This window comes from Castanea sativa, chromosome 1 (assembly GCF_040712315.1).
Source record: "Castanea sativa cultivar Marrone di Chiusa Pesio chromosome 1, ASM4071231v1".
Classification (NCBI taxonomy): Eukaryota; Viridiplantae; Streptophyta; class Magnoliopsida; order Fagales; family Fagaceae; genus Castanea; species Castanea sativa.
Window position 1 is genome coordinate 90,109,125 of NC_134013.1, and position 17,469 is coordinate 90,126,593.

Below are 17,469 nucleotides of genomic sequence, written 5' to 3' on the forward strand. Positions count from 1 at the left end.
TGTTGTAATTCAAGGAAGGTTGGTTTCATATTTTTACAAAGGTAAGTCGTGCTTACTAATTTTGGGGGTTTTCCCAAAATAGTGTCGATTATTAAACTATTCTATATCAAAGAAATATGTTGATATTCTATATATAAATTGATATTTTATAAATGTTTGATGTGCACATTGATTATTCATTATATGAAAAACTTGTGGGACAACCTAAATTTATTTAAACTTGTATGTGTGAATATATCTTTATATTTTGAGAATTATGAATGAATTATTTTTGTGAGCATATTGAACATGTTTTGAAAACCTATGGCAAGTCGTAATTAAAAACTCAGTATTGTATTTAGTTTTTAGTAAGAGACAATCATACTGCAACTGGTCTTTAGCAAGGGATGGTCCCAGAAAATGGGACAGTGCACATTTGATAGCTCCTTAGCAAGGGAATATACTATTGAGAATCTAAAAAGGAAGCTCCTTAGCAAGGGAGTGCACATTTAGGTTCCAAAGGAGCCATCCTTAAGAAAATGAATGAAAATGAGGTTTTAGTCTTAAAAGGGGATAGCACAACCCTGTCAACGAGGTGTAAACGTTGACCACGAGAAAAGCCTAGAAAATTATTTATATGATGGTATTGATACATGTATTATGATGGCTCACAATAAAAAAAAATATTTTTTTATATATGAAATATTTGATGATAAAATATTGATGAATTATAAGTTATGAATTTGTTGTAAGAATTATTTATTTGAAAAGTTTGTTCCCATATCCTAATGTTGGGGAATTCCACTTATTGAGTTATCTCACCCCCCTTTATTTTCTCTTTACAGATACATTAGAGAGATTATTGGAGTAGATATTCTTGGAAGGCAACAGTTATGAATTATTTTGTGAAACTGAGGATTTTATTATTATTTTTATGGCATTAAACATTGTACTGGGGAATTATTTTGAGGATGCTTTGTCTTTGGTGGATTAGATTTCTGACATTTGTGAGGAGATTTTAGGTTGTTGGTTACTTTTATTTAATATTTTTTATTATGAATTATTCAAATTGAATAGACTTTTATTACTTATGATTTTGGGGGCGTTACAACCTCTTCTTTTATTTTTCTTTTTCCTTTCTTTTTCTTTTCTTTTCTTTCCTGGAAAAATGGACGTTGGTTTTTTTTTTTTTTTTTTTTATCATTTTTTGATTTCTTGTGCTGTAGGGTGGGCACGTTGCCTTTTTTTTTTTTTTTTTGGGCTCTAGGTGTGATAGTTTTTTTTTTTTTTTTTTTTTTGTTTAACTAGATATGATTTTTTTTTAGAACGTGATTTTTATTTTTTAATAAATTAGGTGGTTGCTTTTTTTTTTTAGTCACTTTTTTGTTTTAATTGATCATCATTTTTTAACAAGGGTGAATGAGTAAATTTATACAAATCCATTGTTTCCATTCCTCCACTTTTCCACTCCCAACCAAACAAAAATGAGAGAAATTAAAATATTTTCTATCCTCTTATCATTTTTTATCTTCTCACTTTTTCACCCCTCCAACCAAACGGACCCTAAAGGAATTCAAAATACTTATATAATTTAACAATTAAAAATTGATACAAACGATAGGGATCTATATTGTACACCATAGTAGAGAGCTTACTCAGGGGTCGTTTGGTAACGTTGTTTGTATTTTTTGAAAATACGTATGAGTGAAAAAGTGTGTGAAAATATGTATAATGTTGTTTAAAAACTGAAAACCTATGTTTAAACACATATACCAAACAGATCCTTAATTTTACAAGTTGTCTTTTTGTATTTATTAATTGGCTAAAATTTTTTTTTTTTTTTAGAATACTAAGTATTTTAACACACATACAAAAAAAAAGGAAAAAAAATTTTAAATAAGCTAATAGTGGTGTATATTTAAAATTGTTTAATTCTTAAATACACAGCAAAAATGTTAAACCTCTATAACTCAATTGGCATACATGCATTGTACTTTGGAGGTGGGTAAAATATATGTGTACTGCGCTTGTTTTACTTTGCAAATTACAACTGGGTTGAACTCACGATTTCAAATAATTTAATGTATTGTATAATTCTAGCAGCCGACCGGGCCGACACGTTTGTCATGACCAGCGTAAGATAAAATTTGGAGTGCTTCACTTTTTTCTTTTGTTTGAACTTTGAAGTCAACATTCCAGACAAGTATACGCAGTGAGAGGCAGAAGTTGAAGATTGGACACTGTAACGGGCTCCTAATCGCTATCTCCTTGTTGGTGGGTGCTTCGAGCTGCAGCTACTAGCGCTAATACTGATTCTATTAAGGGTTAGTCTTCTTTGTCCCGTTCCACAGTATTTATATGGCTTTCTTTTTGGTTGTGGAAAATGACTAGTCTAGGCTGTATGTTGAAGATTTTTAATCTAAGAGATGTCAGTGGAAATGGAAAGAAAAAAGAGCAGAATCAACGTAGAGATGTAGTTCAGGTGTGAGCGGTTAAGAATTCCACGTAGTTACGCTGCCCAGACAAGACCCAATACACCCGCCAGATAATCTAGTGACTTTTTTTAAGCAACAAAACCAGCCACAACAGCCAAAGGCTACAATTTAAGCACGTACTTCTATCGACAACAACTAGACAGAGCCAGCTAAACTACCCAACCAAGTCAAATTATACAAACACACGGACCGGGGACAAGATCTCAGCAGCTAACTAACCAAGACACAAGGTAATCACAGCAATAAAGCTAACAACCAAATATCCACACAGCAGATCAGCAAGAAGAACTCTGCAAATCTACTAGAGCGTTGTACTGCCACACAGATCAAGCTTTAGGCTTGAATTCAACATCTGAGAGACCCCATCTTGTGTAGATTTTTTTTTGTTGACACTACAGTTGGGATATACACCATTACTTTCAATCCTGGTCTTCACCCGATTCCTTATGACCCTTAAAATTTGTTCCTCTGTTTACATAGTTCCCTGATGCTTAACAGCATTCCTTCGAGCCCAAATGTGGTATATTCCAGCACTGAAACCCACTAACCTAGCCTGCAACAATCAGCCCTTAAAGATTTTCCCATTCTAGTTATGTATTTCCCAGGTATTGAGGTTATCCCATTCATCATCAAGGCCTTCTTTGACGGCGCCAGCTTTAACTGTCCTCCAAATATTTTTAGAAAATGGGCACCTGAAGAAGGGGTGATCTCTATTTTCAATGCTTGCTCTGCACAACACATATAAAATGTCACAAATAATTCCCTAACTAACTATCCTTTCACTACTAGATTATTTGTCCCTCAAAGCCAACCAACTAATGAAAGTATGCCTTGGAATGAGTTTGACAAACCAAACAATTTTATACCAATTAACAATAGGTCACCTTAGCCAAATTTAGTCCCAAACACTTGAGACAAAAATTTACAGATTTAGAGAGAGTTCATACAGACTTATCACATTCACCAATATAAATCCATGGCAATTTACTTAGAGTAGTAACAAGTTCATCAAACCTTGCATAGCCCCAATTCCAAGCCTTGTCTAGAATCACACTAGATAGATTTGCATTTATTGAGCGGGCATCATCAAACACTATTCTATGCCCAAATTTTGATAGAGAGGGCCATCTAGGTGTCAATTATCATGCCACATGTAAACATTGAGGGATTTTGATAAATTAATAGTTTTTATTTATCTAAGCAGTATCTCCTTAAAGGTTAGTGGATGATGAAGAGAAGTCAATATCAAAGGAGAACGAAAGGAAGAAAAATGATATAGATGATTGTTAAAGAAGTCTAATTCAAGCAAAGCTGCAAGAGCAAATTGAGGTATGTGTTCTTTTTGATAATGTTGTTGATTCATAAAATGTTGTAGATACATACATGATAATAAAATATATGTTGTATTTTATTTTTTTATTCTAAATTATTATCTAAATGACTTACAGCTGATACAATGTGGGTTTTATGATTTTGATGTAGTAACGTCAAAGTTGCATGCAAAGGAAGAGAGTTATTCAATGAGTAGCGGGTGGGGAGGTATTGCTCAACCAAAAACACTAGTCACAAAGACTATATATATATATATATATATATATATATATATATATATATATATATATATATATATATTTTTTTTTTTTCATTCAATTATCAAAAGCTATCTTTACAATGACATAACATGGCTCTTTATACAATAAAGAGTTAGTTATGATGACATCATAACTAGCAAACTCACTACTCCTAGCACATGCTAAATAATCACAAGCTATATCTAATACAACGCTTATTCCACATGTCTGACTAACTTTTAAATCAATCAATCACATGCCTAAAATATTTGATAATATGTTCTAAATATAGCCTTGCTTGGAGTTGGTACTTTTTTTCTTGGCTTCATCAAGATATACTCAGCCATATGAATTTGCTTGCTTCAAATGCTTTGCATCAGATATTTGTTACTCATTTTCATTGTGGAAGCTTATGGTGTGCTTTTGGTATTTGAAAAAGCTTAGTTCTTTTAATCAACCCCTATAAGGAAAATAGATTTGGAGTTTTGTGGTGGAGAAGAATAATCTTTGGAGAAGGCTCATTTAGGTAATATGGAGAAGAGTGGAGGTTGGACAATGGAGTGGATTAAGCGACATTAAGATGTTAGTTTGTGGAAGAGTATAAGTGGGGGATGGGATTTCTTCAACTACTTAATATTTGATGTACGAGAGGGATATCGAGTGAGGTTTTGGACAAATGTCTAGAGTGAAGTAAAGATTTGTTCCCATATTTGTATACCTTAGCTGTTGACAGGGAAGCTGCAGTACCTTTTATCTAGACAACCCATCCGAGGGTGAGGTTAGGCATTGGAATCCTCCATTCGTTTGGCGTTATCAAGATTGAGAACTAGAATCAGCTATATTTTTTTTTTTTGAGATGCTCTATAAACACTAGCCTTCATCTCATGGTGGAGATTTAGTTTTGTGGATGCCAACAAAGAAGGGGATATTTAAGGTTTGTTCCTATCATAATGCCCTTAGGGGTTTCACATGCCACTCTTTTCCATGAAAGAGCATTTGGGGTGCTAGGATCCCTTGAAAGATGGTGTTTTTTTTTTTGTGTGGACTGCAACTATAGGAAAAAATTTGACATTTGATAATCTCCATAATAGGCTCTTATTGATGGTTGATTGGTGTTGTATGTGTAAAAGGAGTGGAGAATTAATTAATCATTTGCTACTCCATTGCTCTTTCACAACAAATATTTGGTCATTTATTTTTGCATTGTTTGGGATAGTTTGGGACCTTGGGTGATGCCAAAATCTGTGACTGAGCTCTTGGAAAGTTGGCCAGGACATGCCCATTGCCGTGTCAAGCCTTAACTGTTATGTGGAATCTTTGGAGCGAAAGAAATATGAGAACTCTTGATGGTGGTGAGCAATCCAATTTTGTCATCAAAGTTTCTTTTGAGGCCCCTGTATGATTAGATGACTGCCTTAGGTACCATCCCCTCATTGTCTTTCGTTAATTTGTAGATTTTTTTGTCTCTGTGATTGTACTTTTTGGAAAGGAATTTATATGTGGTCGTTCCTTTTCTTTTTTAAGAAAATTACTTGAGAGAAAAAAAAAAAAAAAAAACCCTCTATTTAGGGTTTGAAAAAGCCCAAATTTCATTAGGAATAGGTATTAATCATCTTTATGTGGATTTAATATTTTCTATTCAAAAGACGAGAATAAATTTTTAGAAGCTATAAAACTTAATTTGAGGTTGATGTGATATGACTTTCTCTAAGGTATGATGCGAGGAAATGTTGGAATCATACTTGGAATGTATTTTTGTTTTTTTATGTCTTTTTTTTTTTCATCCTTAAATTTTCGGGTGCGGATTATGTTCAGTATAGATATAGTGACACGTGTCCAAAAATGGACACGTGTCACAATCGTAGCAGGTCCAGTGTCATTGGACATTGGACGAAAGCTGCTTCCTAAATTTTCAACAACTTGAAACCTTGCAAACACATTCATAATAATTTGTCACTTATAAATCCCTACAACCAAATAACTCAAACCCTAAACCACGCATACATGAAATAGAGACCCAAATAACCCCCAAACGTTCAAGTTCTGTGCTCGGGTTGCTATTCACAGCCCTGTAATAGCAACACAAACCTTAGGTTTTCCCTTTATCTCTTCCAAGACGGTTACTTTATCCTTGTTAGAAACCCTATATACCTTACAATTTTTCCAGCTTTTTTTTTTTTTTCTACAAAAACCTAACACTAATTCTTAAAAATTCTAGCTGTCCAGAACTTCTAAATTTGATTTGGATTGTTCTCCTTTGCCTTATGTTGCTAAATTTGTTTTGATGCTTTAGTTTTAGTTTTGTTCTTGTGTGTGTGGTGGGAATTAAGTTATGTTATTCAGGTTTGGGTATTGTTTCGTCTGGGTTGAAGCTATGGCTTAGGTGTTGACGTTGTGATTGAGGTCTTCGCTACTGAACAATTTCTTGTGAGATCATGTTGGATGCCTTGTCAAAGAGGTCTTCTCTGAGAGGCAATTCATATCCGCCACAACTATTGGTGGCAAAATCTTAATAATGAACCTGCCACCTCTTTTGGAGATTGATTGGATAGTTAGTTTGGTCGAGCCTTGTTAGTCATGAGCGGGTTTTATTTTATTTTAGGACAGTAAAGAAAAATAAATTAAGAAAATGGTGTTTGCTGCGGCACATTCCACATAGATTGCTAATGCTACCTCTATTTGTGAAAATTTTCAGTAAAATTGGTTGTACCTGACCCCACCACATAGGCTAATTATTGTTTTGCACTCCTGGATGTAAATTTTTTTGCATAATGTTCACACTTTCCTACCAATTGTCCACATTTTTCACATGATATGAAATTCTTTGGACAGGATGTGAAAGAGTGTGGACACTCTTAGATGTGAAACAATCAAAGCCCCTTTCTATAATGCCCCTATTGCTTATGTTACTCTTTCTATAAAAAAAGTCTTGCTTATATTAAAAGGGATTAATTTTTGCATGGTGACCTGATGTCAAAATCATACAGTGACGTGTGTGTGTATATATATATATATATATATATATATATATATATATATATATATATATATATTTCTAATGGGTTATTGATTTATTCGTCAACTTGAAGTGGAATGCATATGTGCTTGAGCCAATTAAATCCATAGGAAAAAATGGGCCTTAATATTTAAAACATTAGTGCAAAAATAAATTATGACTAAAAATGCTCCATGAGTGAAGTATGTATTTTAATATGAGATTTTGGTAGAAGATATGATTCTTGGAATTGCTGGTTTATTCGTTTTTAAATAAGTCCATAACTTAACAAGAAATTTATTTGATGTATGGATTCTCAAGAAGAGAGAAGCCATGGTGGTCCCCCCCAGACCGTCTGGATCCCACAATTGAATGAAAAGTTGAATCTACATTAGATGTCACCTGAATTGCCCCATCTATCCTCTTGTGGAGAAGTTTTCAAAAAAAGAAAAAGAGAAGATTAAATTAAAAAAATAAAGAGACCATGAATGAATAATTCTTCATTGATTAAAATTGTTACTTGAGAATGTTTGGTAATGCTCAAAGGAGAGTGATTAATGCAAAAAAAAAAAAAAAAGGAGTAAAGGAATGCTTTTTTGATAAGAAAAAAGGTAAAGGAATGCTAAAATAATATGAATAAAAGTATGTGGTAAAAAATAACTTGTCAATTAAGTAACAGAAAATATGATTTTGAATAGAAAATAAAATGGTGAAAAAAATTCATGTGGTAAACCCCAAAAGTTTGGGTCTAAGGCTTGGTTGTCAATGATTAAAAATAGGCTCCATGTCTAAAGATGCTTCATGAGAATGTGAGAACTGTGCTTTGATTCTATAATTTAACCATGTGAGAATCATCTACTAACATGATTGCTAAATCCACTCAGCATCTTTTGACTAACCACATCCTTGTTTGTGTTGTTGTATATTTTATTTATTGCTTTTCTAAACTGAAAAGTCTTCATCCGGCATTTTGAGTTTTGTTAGCATCTTGAATTCCCTTTTGTTGTAACACAGATATGTTTGAGGCAGCAGCTTCTGGGTTAGGTTTGGCTGCAGCTTCTGCTGTGGGTACTGCAGCTTCTGCTGTGTGTACTGCAGCAGGGGAGGAGGCCTACAACTATGGGAAAAATATTGTCAATAACATGAGGCGCAAACCTAATAATGAAGCTGATAATGATCTAGAAGACAACCATAAAAGGTTGAAAGAGAAAGCAAAGAAGCTGTATGCCAGAAGGGATAATATATTGGCTCAAACAATGACAAAGCTAGTCAATCAAGTATGCGAAGCTTGGATTTCTAGGGTCATGAAGAGTGAAGAAGAGGTGCGAGAACTAGAAATCAAGTACAATGATGAAAAAAGTAATAAAAAGAGACGGAGTCAGCATGGGTCAAGCAAGTCACGCACAGATCTTAGCAATATCATAGCAGAGAAGTGTGATGAACTGCATAATCTTTGGTTAGAGGAAAAGTCTAAGATAGGAATACTAGTTGAGAAATTGCCAGAGCGTGTGATAATTATGCATGGACCCAAACCAGAAGACAAGCCATTTCTCCATTCAACTGTTGAAGAAATACTGGGCCATCTTAGAGATAAGAATGTAAAAAGAATTGGACTTTGGGGAATGCCGGGAATTGGGAAAACAACCATAATGAAGAGCTTAAATAACTATGAAGATACTGCTAAAATGTTTGATATTGTTATTTGGGTAACTGTATCAAAGGATTTGAGTTTAGAAAAGTTGCAACACAAAATTGCAGATCGGTTAAAATTGAATGTGGAAGGCATCACTGAGCCTGAAATTGCACAACAAATATGGAGAGAGTTAAAAAGCAAAAGGTGTCTACTTCTTTTGGATGAAGTTTGGGACTTTCTTGATCTGTCTCTAATAGGAATGTATGAAAGTGAAATGGATAGCAAGGTGGTATTGGCAACTAGATATCTACATGTTTGTTCTGATATGGATACTCATTTGGAATTAAATGTGCCACGATTATCTGAAGCTGATGCATGGAATATGTTCAAGGTAAAGGTGGGTCGAAATTTCAATATTCCAAATGTTGAACCAATAGCCAAGGAAGTTGTTATCGAATGTGCTGGTTTGCCACTCTTGATAGACAAGGTAGCAAGTAATTTTAGAAGAAGGGATAACATTCACCTATGGAGGGATGGATTAAGAAGTTTGCGGAGATGGCCTAGTATCAAAATCCAAGGCATTGGTGAATTGATTGAGTGCTTGGAGTTTTGTTATGAAAATTTGAAAGATGAGGTTCAAAAGGATTGCTTTCTCTATTGTGCATTATATACTGAAGACTATGAAATTTATACAGATCCTCTATTGGAATGCTGGACAGTTGAAGGTTTCATTCATGATGCAAGTGAGTTTAGAGTTGCACGTGGGATAGGGCATTCAATATTGAAGGAACTTATCAGCGTGTCTTTGCTAGAGAAGAGTGAAAAGATGAATCATGTGAGGATGAACAAAGTGATACGAACTATGGCACTCAACATTTCTTCTCGAAGATGTAATTTTAATATTTTGGTGAAACCCCATGGAGCTGGAGGGTTGCAAGAGGCCCCTGATGAGGTAGAATGGAAACAAGCAAATCGAATCTCCTTGATGGATAGTAAATTGGGCACTTTGCCGGAAATGCCAGATTGCAATAAGCTTTCCACGCTGTTTTTACAGAGAAATTGGGAACTAAAAGAGATTCCTGATTTATTCTTTCGATACATGCAAAATCTACGAGTTCTAGATTTACATGGCACTGGAATTATGTTATTACCATCAACTATATCCGTCTTGAAGTGTCTCAGAGCGCTATACTTGCATTCTTGCATCTTTTTAGTGGAACTCCACTTAAATGGACTCGAGCATCTTGAGGTGCTTGATATTCGAGACACTGGGCTTAATCATTTTCCAATTCAGATTAGACATTTGATTCGGTTGAAGTGTTTACGTATGTCATTGTCGAATTTTGGCATTAGACATTCAAGTGATGTAGAATCTTGTCGAAATGTCTTTTCAAGTCTTTATTTATTGGAAGAGCTACAAATAATTGTGGATTCAAATAATCAAAGTTGGGAGCTAACTGTAAAGGCTATTTCTGAGGGAGTGGCTACCTTGATGCATTTGACTTCACTTTCAATTTGCTTCCCTACAGTGGATTGTCTTAAGAGTTTTATCTCAACGAGCCAATTATGGAAAGTTTGCTGCTTCACATTTCAGTTTTCTGTTGGTTACCATGACACAGCCCTTTATAAAATTCTTGGTTGCTTTGAATATCAAAATATGAATTGTTTGAAATTTGCAAATGGTGAAGGTGTAGATCCTATCATTTCAGAGGTACTTTTGAAAACTCATGCATTTGAATTGATTGGGCACAAGGGAGCTTCAAGACTATCAGATTTTGGTGTCGATGGTATCAACAAGATGCGAGGTTGTTTGATTGAAGGGTGCAATGAAATTGAAACAATTGTTGATGGTAATAGCATAACAGGAAGTGCGTTAATATGCTTGGAAAAGATGCTTATAAATAATGTTCCAAATTTAAAAACCATTTGGAAAGGTCCGGTACATTATGGAAGCCTATCTCAGCTAGAAACTTTAACTTTATGCAAATGTTTGAAGTTGAAGATGATATTCTCTAGTGGCATGATTAAAGAACTCTCTAAACTTCAACACTTAGAAGTTGAAGAATGTCCAGAAATTGAAGAGATAATTACAGAGTCTGAGAATATTGGGCTGGAACCTGACGTGCTTCCAAGGTTAAAGATGCTAGTACTTTCTAATCTTCCAAGAGTAAAAGGAATTTGGACAAGTGACTCATTAAAATGGCCATCTTTAGAGAGGATTAAGATATCCATGTGCCAAATATTGACAAAATTGCCTTTTAACAATGAGAATGCAATCAACTTGAGATGTATTGAAGCTGATCAATCATGGTGGAGTGCATTGGAATGCCAAGATGATGCTATTAAACAAAGATTAAGGTCTATATGGTTTCAATCTCCTTAATAGCGGTTCTTCTGGATAAGGTAGTGGTAGAAATATCTGCTCCATCTCTGAGTTTATAAAATTTAAATTGATTTTCTTTCCTTTTCAAGATATCGTTTGAATCTGTGTGAGATTACATGAATGTTGGATTGTAACCTTCCTTATAGTTGGCCATGTTTGCCTTAAATCTTTAATGAAAACTCTTGAACATTTAAGTTATACCATGTAAGATAAATCTTGCTTCACTTCAGTTATGGGTAGCCAAACCTACCTTATATGGGTATTTCATGAATTTTTGTTTGATTTGTGAATAATAAGAACTTTTATCTATATAAAGTATTGCTTCTAGAAAGCATTTAGAAATCTACTGTACATACTAGAAGCCTAGCTTGACTAACAGCTTTAAATTTATGCAGATGTTTGAAGTTGAAGGTATTCTCCAATGGCATGGCTGAATAGCTCCTTGAATTTCAATACTTAAGAGTTGAAGTATGTCTTGAAATTAAACAGATAATTGTGGTTGAAATTTGGAAATACATTTGGTTTGGTTACTCATTGAAGTGGCTATAGTTAGAGAGGATTGCAATATCTAATGTGCTCAATGTTGACAAAATTTCCCTTCAACAATGAGAATGTAGATAATTTGAGACATATTGAAGGCAATGGTGGAGTTGATTATTATGGCAAGAAGATGCTAGTGAGCAGTGATTACGATCTATATGCATTTTTAACGTAGTGCATTTGGCTTCGTTCTTGTTCACAGCAGTCCTGTGTAAGGAAGTGGTCGAGGGTCTGCTCCCAACTTTTGGTTTGTAAGATTTAAAACTTTCATGTTTTTCTACTCTTTAAAATGACATATGAATGTTAGCATCTACTAAGACTACTATATTGACATGTGATGTGATTGTTTAGAGTTTGTAATTTAAATAAATATTAGACTGAAACCCCTTTATATAGTTGGTTATGATTTTCTAAAATTTCTAATGAAGTTAATACTGTTTGAGATGCAATTTCTTGCAATTTCACTTGAGTCAAATCTACCTTTTCACATACCTCCAGCTTTTAATTGTTTGATTGGAAATGGTCGAGTCCAGTTTGCCTCATGATCATCTTTCCCAAAACTTTGTCTTGTTCGATATATTATGAGAGTATGATTTAAACATATGAGCGTGACTAATCCAAAATTGAGGCATGAAAAGTTGTGTTTATTAGAGACTGAACAAAGGTGGTAAACTACGCTTTGTCGATGTATAGGTGTTTTGTGTATTTCTGTTTGTTTAACTTCTTAGTAATAATGATAATGTGAATAACAGGAAATTTTGACTCCATTCGTAAAAAAATTGCTTCGAGAACCATTTGTGAATATGAATGGTAATGGCTAATGACCGACATGCTTAAAATTTCAATCTCCAACAATTTGAGATCTGTCAAAAAAAGGTTACAATTTGTTAATAGACCTATGTACACCCTTCCTTTTTCGTTCCCTCCCCTCATTTATCCCTACCTCACAGATGAAGCAAAATCCATGTTGCCTCCTCACCCTTTCTAATCCAAAGAAAACAGACAATGGTACAGTTTAGAGCCTCCATGTCAAAACTTTTAAAGTAATTGCACTAATTTTTTTAGAAAGAGGCAACTTTTTTCTTCTTCTTCTTCTTCTTCTTCTTCTTCTTCTTCTTCTTCTTATTTATTTATTTATTATTTTTTTTCCCTTGCGTTTTTGTTACTTCTTAATAAGAAAACTAAAGTCTTCGTTAATTTTGATGAGTAAAATGTACGACAGCAAAACATTCAAAAATGATCACTACTCATACAAATGTTCGTGGAAAAGAGGGAATAAAAAAGTTAAGGATTATGTCATACAAGCGGGGACAAAAAAAAAAGAAAAAGAAAAAAGGAACGAAATGAATTTGCCCAGTCAAAAAAGTCATTCTATTTCTTATCTAGAGTTCTCAAAATCTCATTTATTGTTAATCATATCATCTGCATTTAAATATTAACTGACTAAATAATACATTTTTAATATCTACTATTTAAATAATGATGTGGACCAAAAATTACACCTCTTATTTAGCATGAGTAATATTATAGTCACAAATTATTTTACAATATTTTTACAAACTATTGAATTAACAAATTCTTACTAGTTCTAATCAGGACCCACCCCTAATATTACATTTTTATTTATCAATAATTATTTGGAAAAAACTAAAGGCTCATCAGTAGTTTATAAAAATATTGTAAATTAGTTTGTATTTGTAACATTACTCATTTATCATTGCAGCAAAAAGATTTTAAGAAATTTTTTACTAGTTCTAATCAAGACCCACCACTAATATTACATTTTTATTTACCAATAATTATTTGGAAAATGCTAAAGGCTCATCAATAGTTTATAAAAATATTATAAATTAGTTTGTGTCTGTAGTATTACTCACTTACCATTGCAGCATAAAGATTTAAGAAATTTATTTTGGAGTTACTTTATGTCAATTCCTCTCTTTTATTGCTTAATAAGGTGAGATTTCATAGAATGAGGATTGTTTGTTCGTTTAGACCCCTATAAATTAGATTTGTTTAATCTAATTAATTGACCAGGTAGTTACTTACTTTGATTTTTCAGATTTAGGTTAAACTCATGCAATCATATATATTTTTTTTTTTGAATCATATTATTTAGTGCTAAAAGTAAAGAAGAGAGTAATATGATGACCTAGGAAAACCAATAAAACCAACAGTTTCGAGGTAAAACCTTGAAGAGGATTTAGCCTAGCTATTCTCAAGGTAAACAAATTCACTATGATAGAATAAAAGTTTACAATAGAATTTCTCCTAAAATTTAAAGCTAGCTCACGTAGAACTTATTCACACAACCACGTGCAGCTCCGACTCAACAGACTCTTCTATTTGAATTTGCTATGCACAAACACCCAAGTGTGTAACTTTGAGATCTTACTCAAAAGTTTTAGATCACCATTAGTAGTAGATCTTTATGCAGCAACTTGTTTCCACCAGTTCTTGATTGTAGATCTTGTTCTAGTATATGCTTGTTGAGTTTGAAGACTACAGAAACCTCACAAATCTCACAAGAGTAACTCACAAGACTTCCAAGAACTTCTGAAACGTATTTAAGGTTTTGCTTTTATACCTAGTAGTGTTAGATTAAAACCCTAAATGTTTTCACTGGCTTTGGGTTTGATCTAAAATCTACAGAATACAATTTTCGATCAGTCGAGTCTTTCTTTTGATCGATTGAGCTTCACATAATCTGAATTCTTCTTTTTGCAACTTAATTTTTCTTGAATCTTGACTTAAACAAACTTGAGCAATGTCTAACACCTAATATAGACGTGTTTTTGTTCTCAGTTTGCTAACATACATAAATTTAGAATCTAAACATTTATCCTAAATTTTTAGAACCTAATAGGAATCCTTTGGAGTTTATAAAGTAACCCCATTTAGATTTTCTGTAAACGTTGTTAAAGTACTTATATCCATTGTGAGAAAGCTCTTAATGATTAAATATTGATATTAAGAACTTATGTTACAAGGAACCCAATATAAGGTTTATATACCAGATAATACTTGACTAATCCTAAACTAATCTAATGTTAAGTTGCTTGTTCTACAAGTACATGAGTCTACAATTGGTTTATGCCACTTGAGCCACAATATATCTAAGATCTCGACACCTAATCCCTTGAACTAGTGACATGTGTTGTGCTTCACGTAGGAGCACTCACATTTTTTTTTTTCTGGAATTATATCATTCTTGTAATGACTAGAATCTCCAAATTCTTTCAAAATCCATGGGATAAACAAGTCTCCAAAATCCCAAGAATTTCCTAAATCCATGGAATTGATTTAAGTCTCCACCATTCCTTCTATCACAAACGACATTTCTTTTCTAAAGTTTAGGTATTTTCAACAGGTAAAATCTTCCCGAGTACAACATTTTCTTTTCTGAAATTTAGGTTGTTTCAACACATTAAATCATCCCTAGAACAACTTTCCACTTCCAAAATCTAGGCTGTTTCAACAGGGAAAATCTTTCCTAACAAGAAATTTCGAATCACACCCTCCTCCGTGGTTATTATTTACTCCAAATAACACCCCTCGCAATTATAATTCACCTCAATTACGCCCATTGTAGTAATAATGTACTTGGGATTACATCCTTCATGGTTATATTGTTGGGATTTGTTCCATAAAATCTAATTTCTATGATTATTTTGTTAATAAAAATATTTAATTTAATGAGATTGTATGAACATTGGACATTATGCATTCATTTGAAAGATAGTGCATGGGTTACATTATATGCGATTTAGGTACGTTGATAAAATTAATATATAGAAGATTTAAATTGCAATACCTTTTGTTTCATAAACTTTGAGGGATTGTATTCAATGTAAGTAGGGTCTCAACGCGTAATTTGCTCCAAGAGTATAAGCATAGCAACAGAAAGTGGTCCAAGGATGCCTTAGCTTAAAATCATTATCATTTTATTTCATATTATAAACTTCATATACTATATATAAAAACAGAAACTAAGAAAAAGTTCTCCTACAATGTCTCATGTGATGCTACTGCTACCTAGGAGATTTTTTTATAAAATTTTTGCCACATAAGCGATAGACCAGTTGGTTTGGCCCACCTTCTTACCGTTTTTAAGGACCAGTGTATTAGTCTAAAGACCCTGCTTCAATCCCAATCAACCTGATATAAAGAAGAAACGAAAAACAAAAGCTTCCATTGTCATATATCCATAGTTTGTAATCAAGAAAAAAGATGAGTTAACTAGAATGGGGTCAAGTGTTCTTACCTCCTTTGTTGTTTTTGTTGAACTACCACATGTGGTGGGTAGATTATTGGCCTATGATAAGGCTAATACATTTTGTAACAAACTTGTTAACTGCTAATCTAAGTTCTAATCCTTTCCTACCCAAAATTTTTTTTTTAAGAAAATAGATAACGTCTCTCAATTATTCTCTCAAAAAAAAAAAAAAAAAAAAAAAAACCTTCATCTTAGTTACACTAAAATGAAGATTAGACTTCACAAAAAGGCCTACCTCCTCCCAACGTCTACTGCCACTCTAGAACTGCTACTGGTTGGTTTTTTGCCTTTCAATTTGTGCATTAAATATGATAAAGTTTTTATAATTTGGCTTGATTTTTTTTTATAAAAATGATGACATGGTGTTGATGTGGCTTAACTAAAATATAGTAACAATAAAAGCTACGCTTCAACTTTTTATGTGTGTGTATGTATATATATATATATATATATATATATATATATATATATATATATATATATAGATAAGAAAAATGTAATTATATCAAGAATTTACCAACATTATGCTAAGAATGTGATATAATTGCATAGTTTTAAAAATAGAATCAGACCTAGACACCAATCCGGAGCCGTAAAACTCCCCAAACTAGCAACAACAAAAAAAAAAAAGTCGGGAATTGATCTCTTTTCCAATTATTTGACCATTTTAGTATTTCAAACCATGCATAATCATCAATGAAGCATTTCCTCTTTCTACACAAATCTCTCCTCTCAAAGTATCTCCAAAGTGGACCAAATGTACTGAACTGGACATAATGGACCGAATGAATCAAAATGAAAATACTATGTTAATATAGCTCAAGAGCGTAATAAGTAAAAATAAATAAAGTCTATGTTAACTTTTAGATGTTAATTAATTAAATATAGATGTATAGCGTATAAATTATGACAATAGAAGTCAAAGACAAAACAAAATAAAAGCAGCTAATGGCAAATAAACTTTTTCTAACGGTAACAGTTAGTTAAGAACAGGGATGTTTAACTAAGCATGAGAACTTTTGAGGGAGATATTGGGGTTTTTAGAAATAATAAGCATCAAAGTGTGTTTCACTAATTATGATTTGCGTTAGGAAGACTAAGCTATGCCCTAGGTGATTCTTTTAATTTCTTTTACTTTTTGTTTAAAATAATGATTTGAGGTGAACTCAAAAATAGTATTCGCATAGTGAGCAGTGAGTGGTGACTGTACCAAGGCCAAGCTTCCTATGGTATTGGCATGCGTATTACGCTGAAAACCTTAAGATCTAGTGAAATCCAAGAAACTAGCATATATATCTGCGGAGCTCATAAGATAGTTTTCGGTGAAAGGCCTAGTGACATCTAAGAAACTAACATCCGTGGTCCATACAACAAACAGAGCCGTTTATCATCCATAAAATCAATTGATGGAAAAAGTTTAATAATGTTAGGCGATTACTTTAGTATATACAATAGTTTTAGCTATGCAACCAGGATAGAATTCTGGTTTCCAAATTAAAAAGCGCACAATCACAGATAGACAACCATCACAAAAAGACTATATTAGTCTAGAGCTTTATAATATGCACTTTGTAAGAAACTAGGAACGAATTTCCCA

At 33.1% G+C, this 17,469-nt stretch overlaps 1 protein-coding gene across 3 annotated transcripts; it reads left to right on the forward strand.

Moving 5' to 3' along the window:
- The first annotated feature begins 2,088 nt into the window (after window positions 1-2,088).
- Window positions 2,089-12,012, forward strand: LOC142622714 (putative disease resistance protein At1g61300). 3 transcript variants are annotated; one of them, XM_075796243.1, is made up of 5 exons: window positions 2,089-2,303; window positions 3,679-3,803; window positions 3,957-4,013; window positions 8,055-11,079; window positions 11,452-12,012. In XM_075796243.1, exons 3-4 carry the CDS (start codon window positions 3,995-3,997, stop codon window positions 11,054-11,056), a joined length of 3,021 nt encoding a protein of 1,006 aa, XP_075652358.1. In that variant the 5' UTR covers window positions 2,089-2,303; window positions 3,679-3,803; window positions 3,957-3,994; the 3' UTR covers window positions 11,057-11,079; window positions 11,452-12,012. The 3 variants fall into 3 exon arrangements, with proteins under 3 accessions (XP_075652358.1, XP_075652356.1, XP_075652357.1); XM_075796241.1 differs by having other exon boundaries at window positions 8,055-11,076; XM_075796242.1 differs by having other exon boundaries at window positions 2,178-2,303; window positions 3,676-3,803; window positions 8,055-11,076.
- The last annotated feature ends 5,457 nt before the right edge of the window (window positions 12,013-17,469 follow it).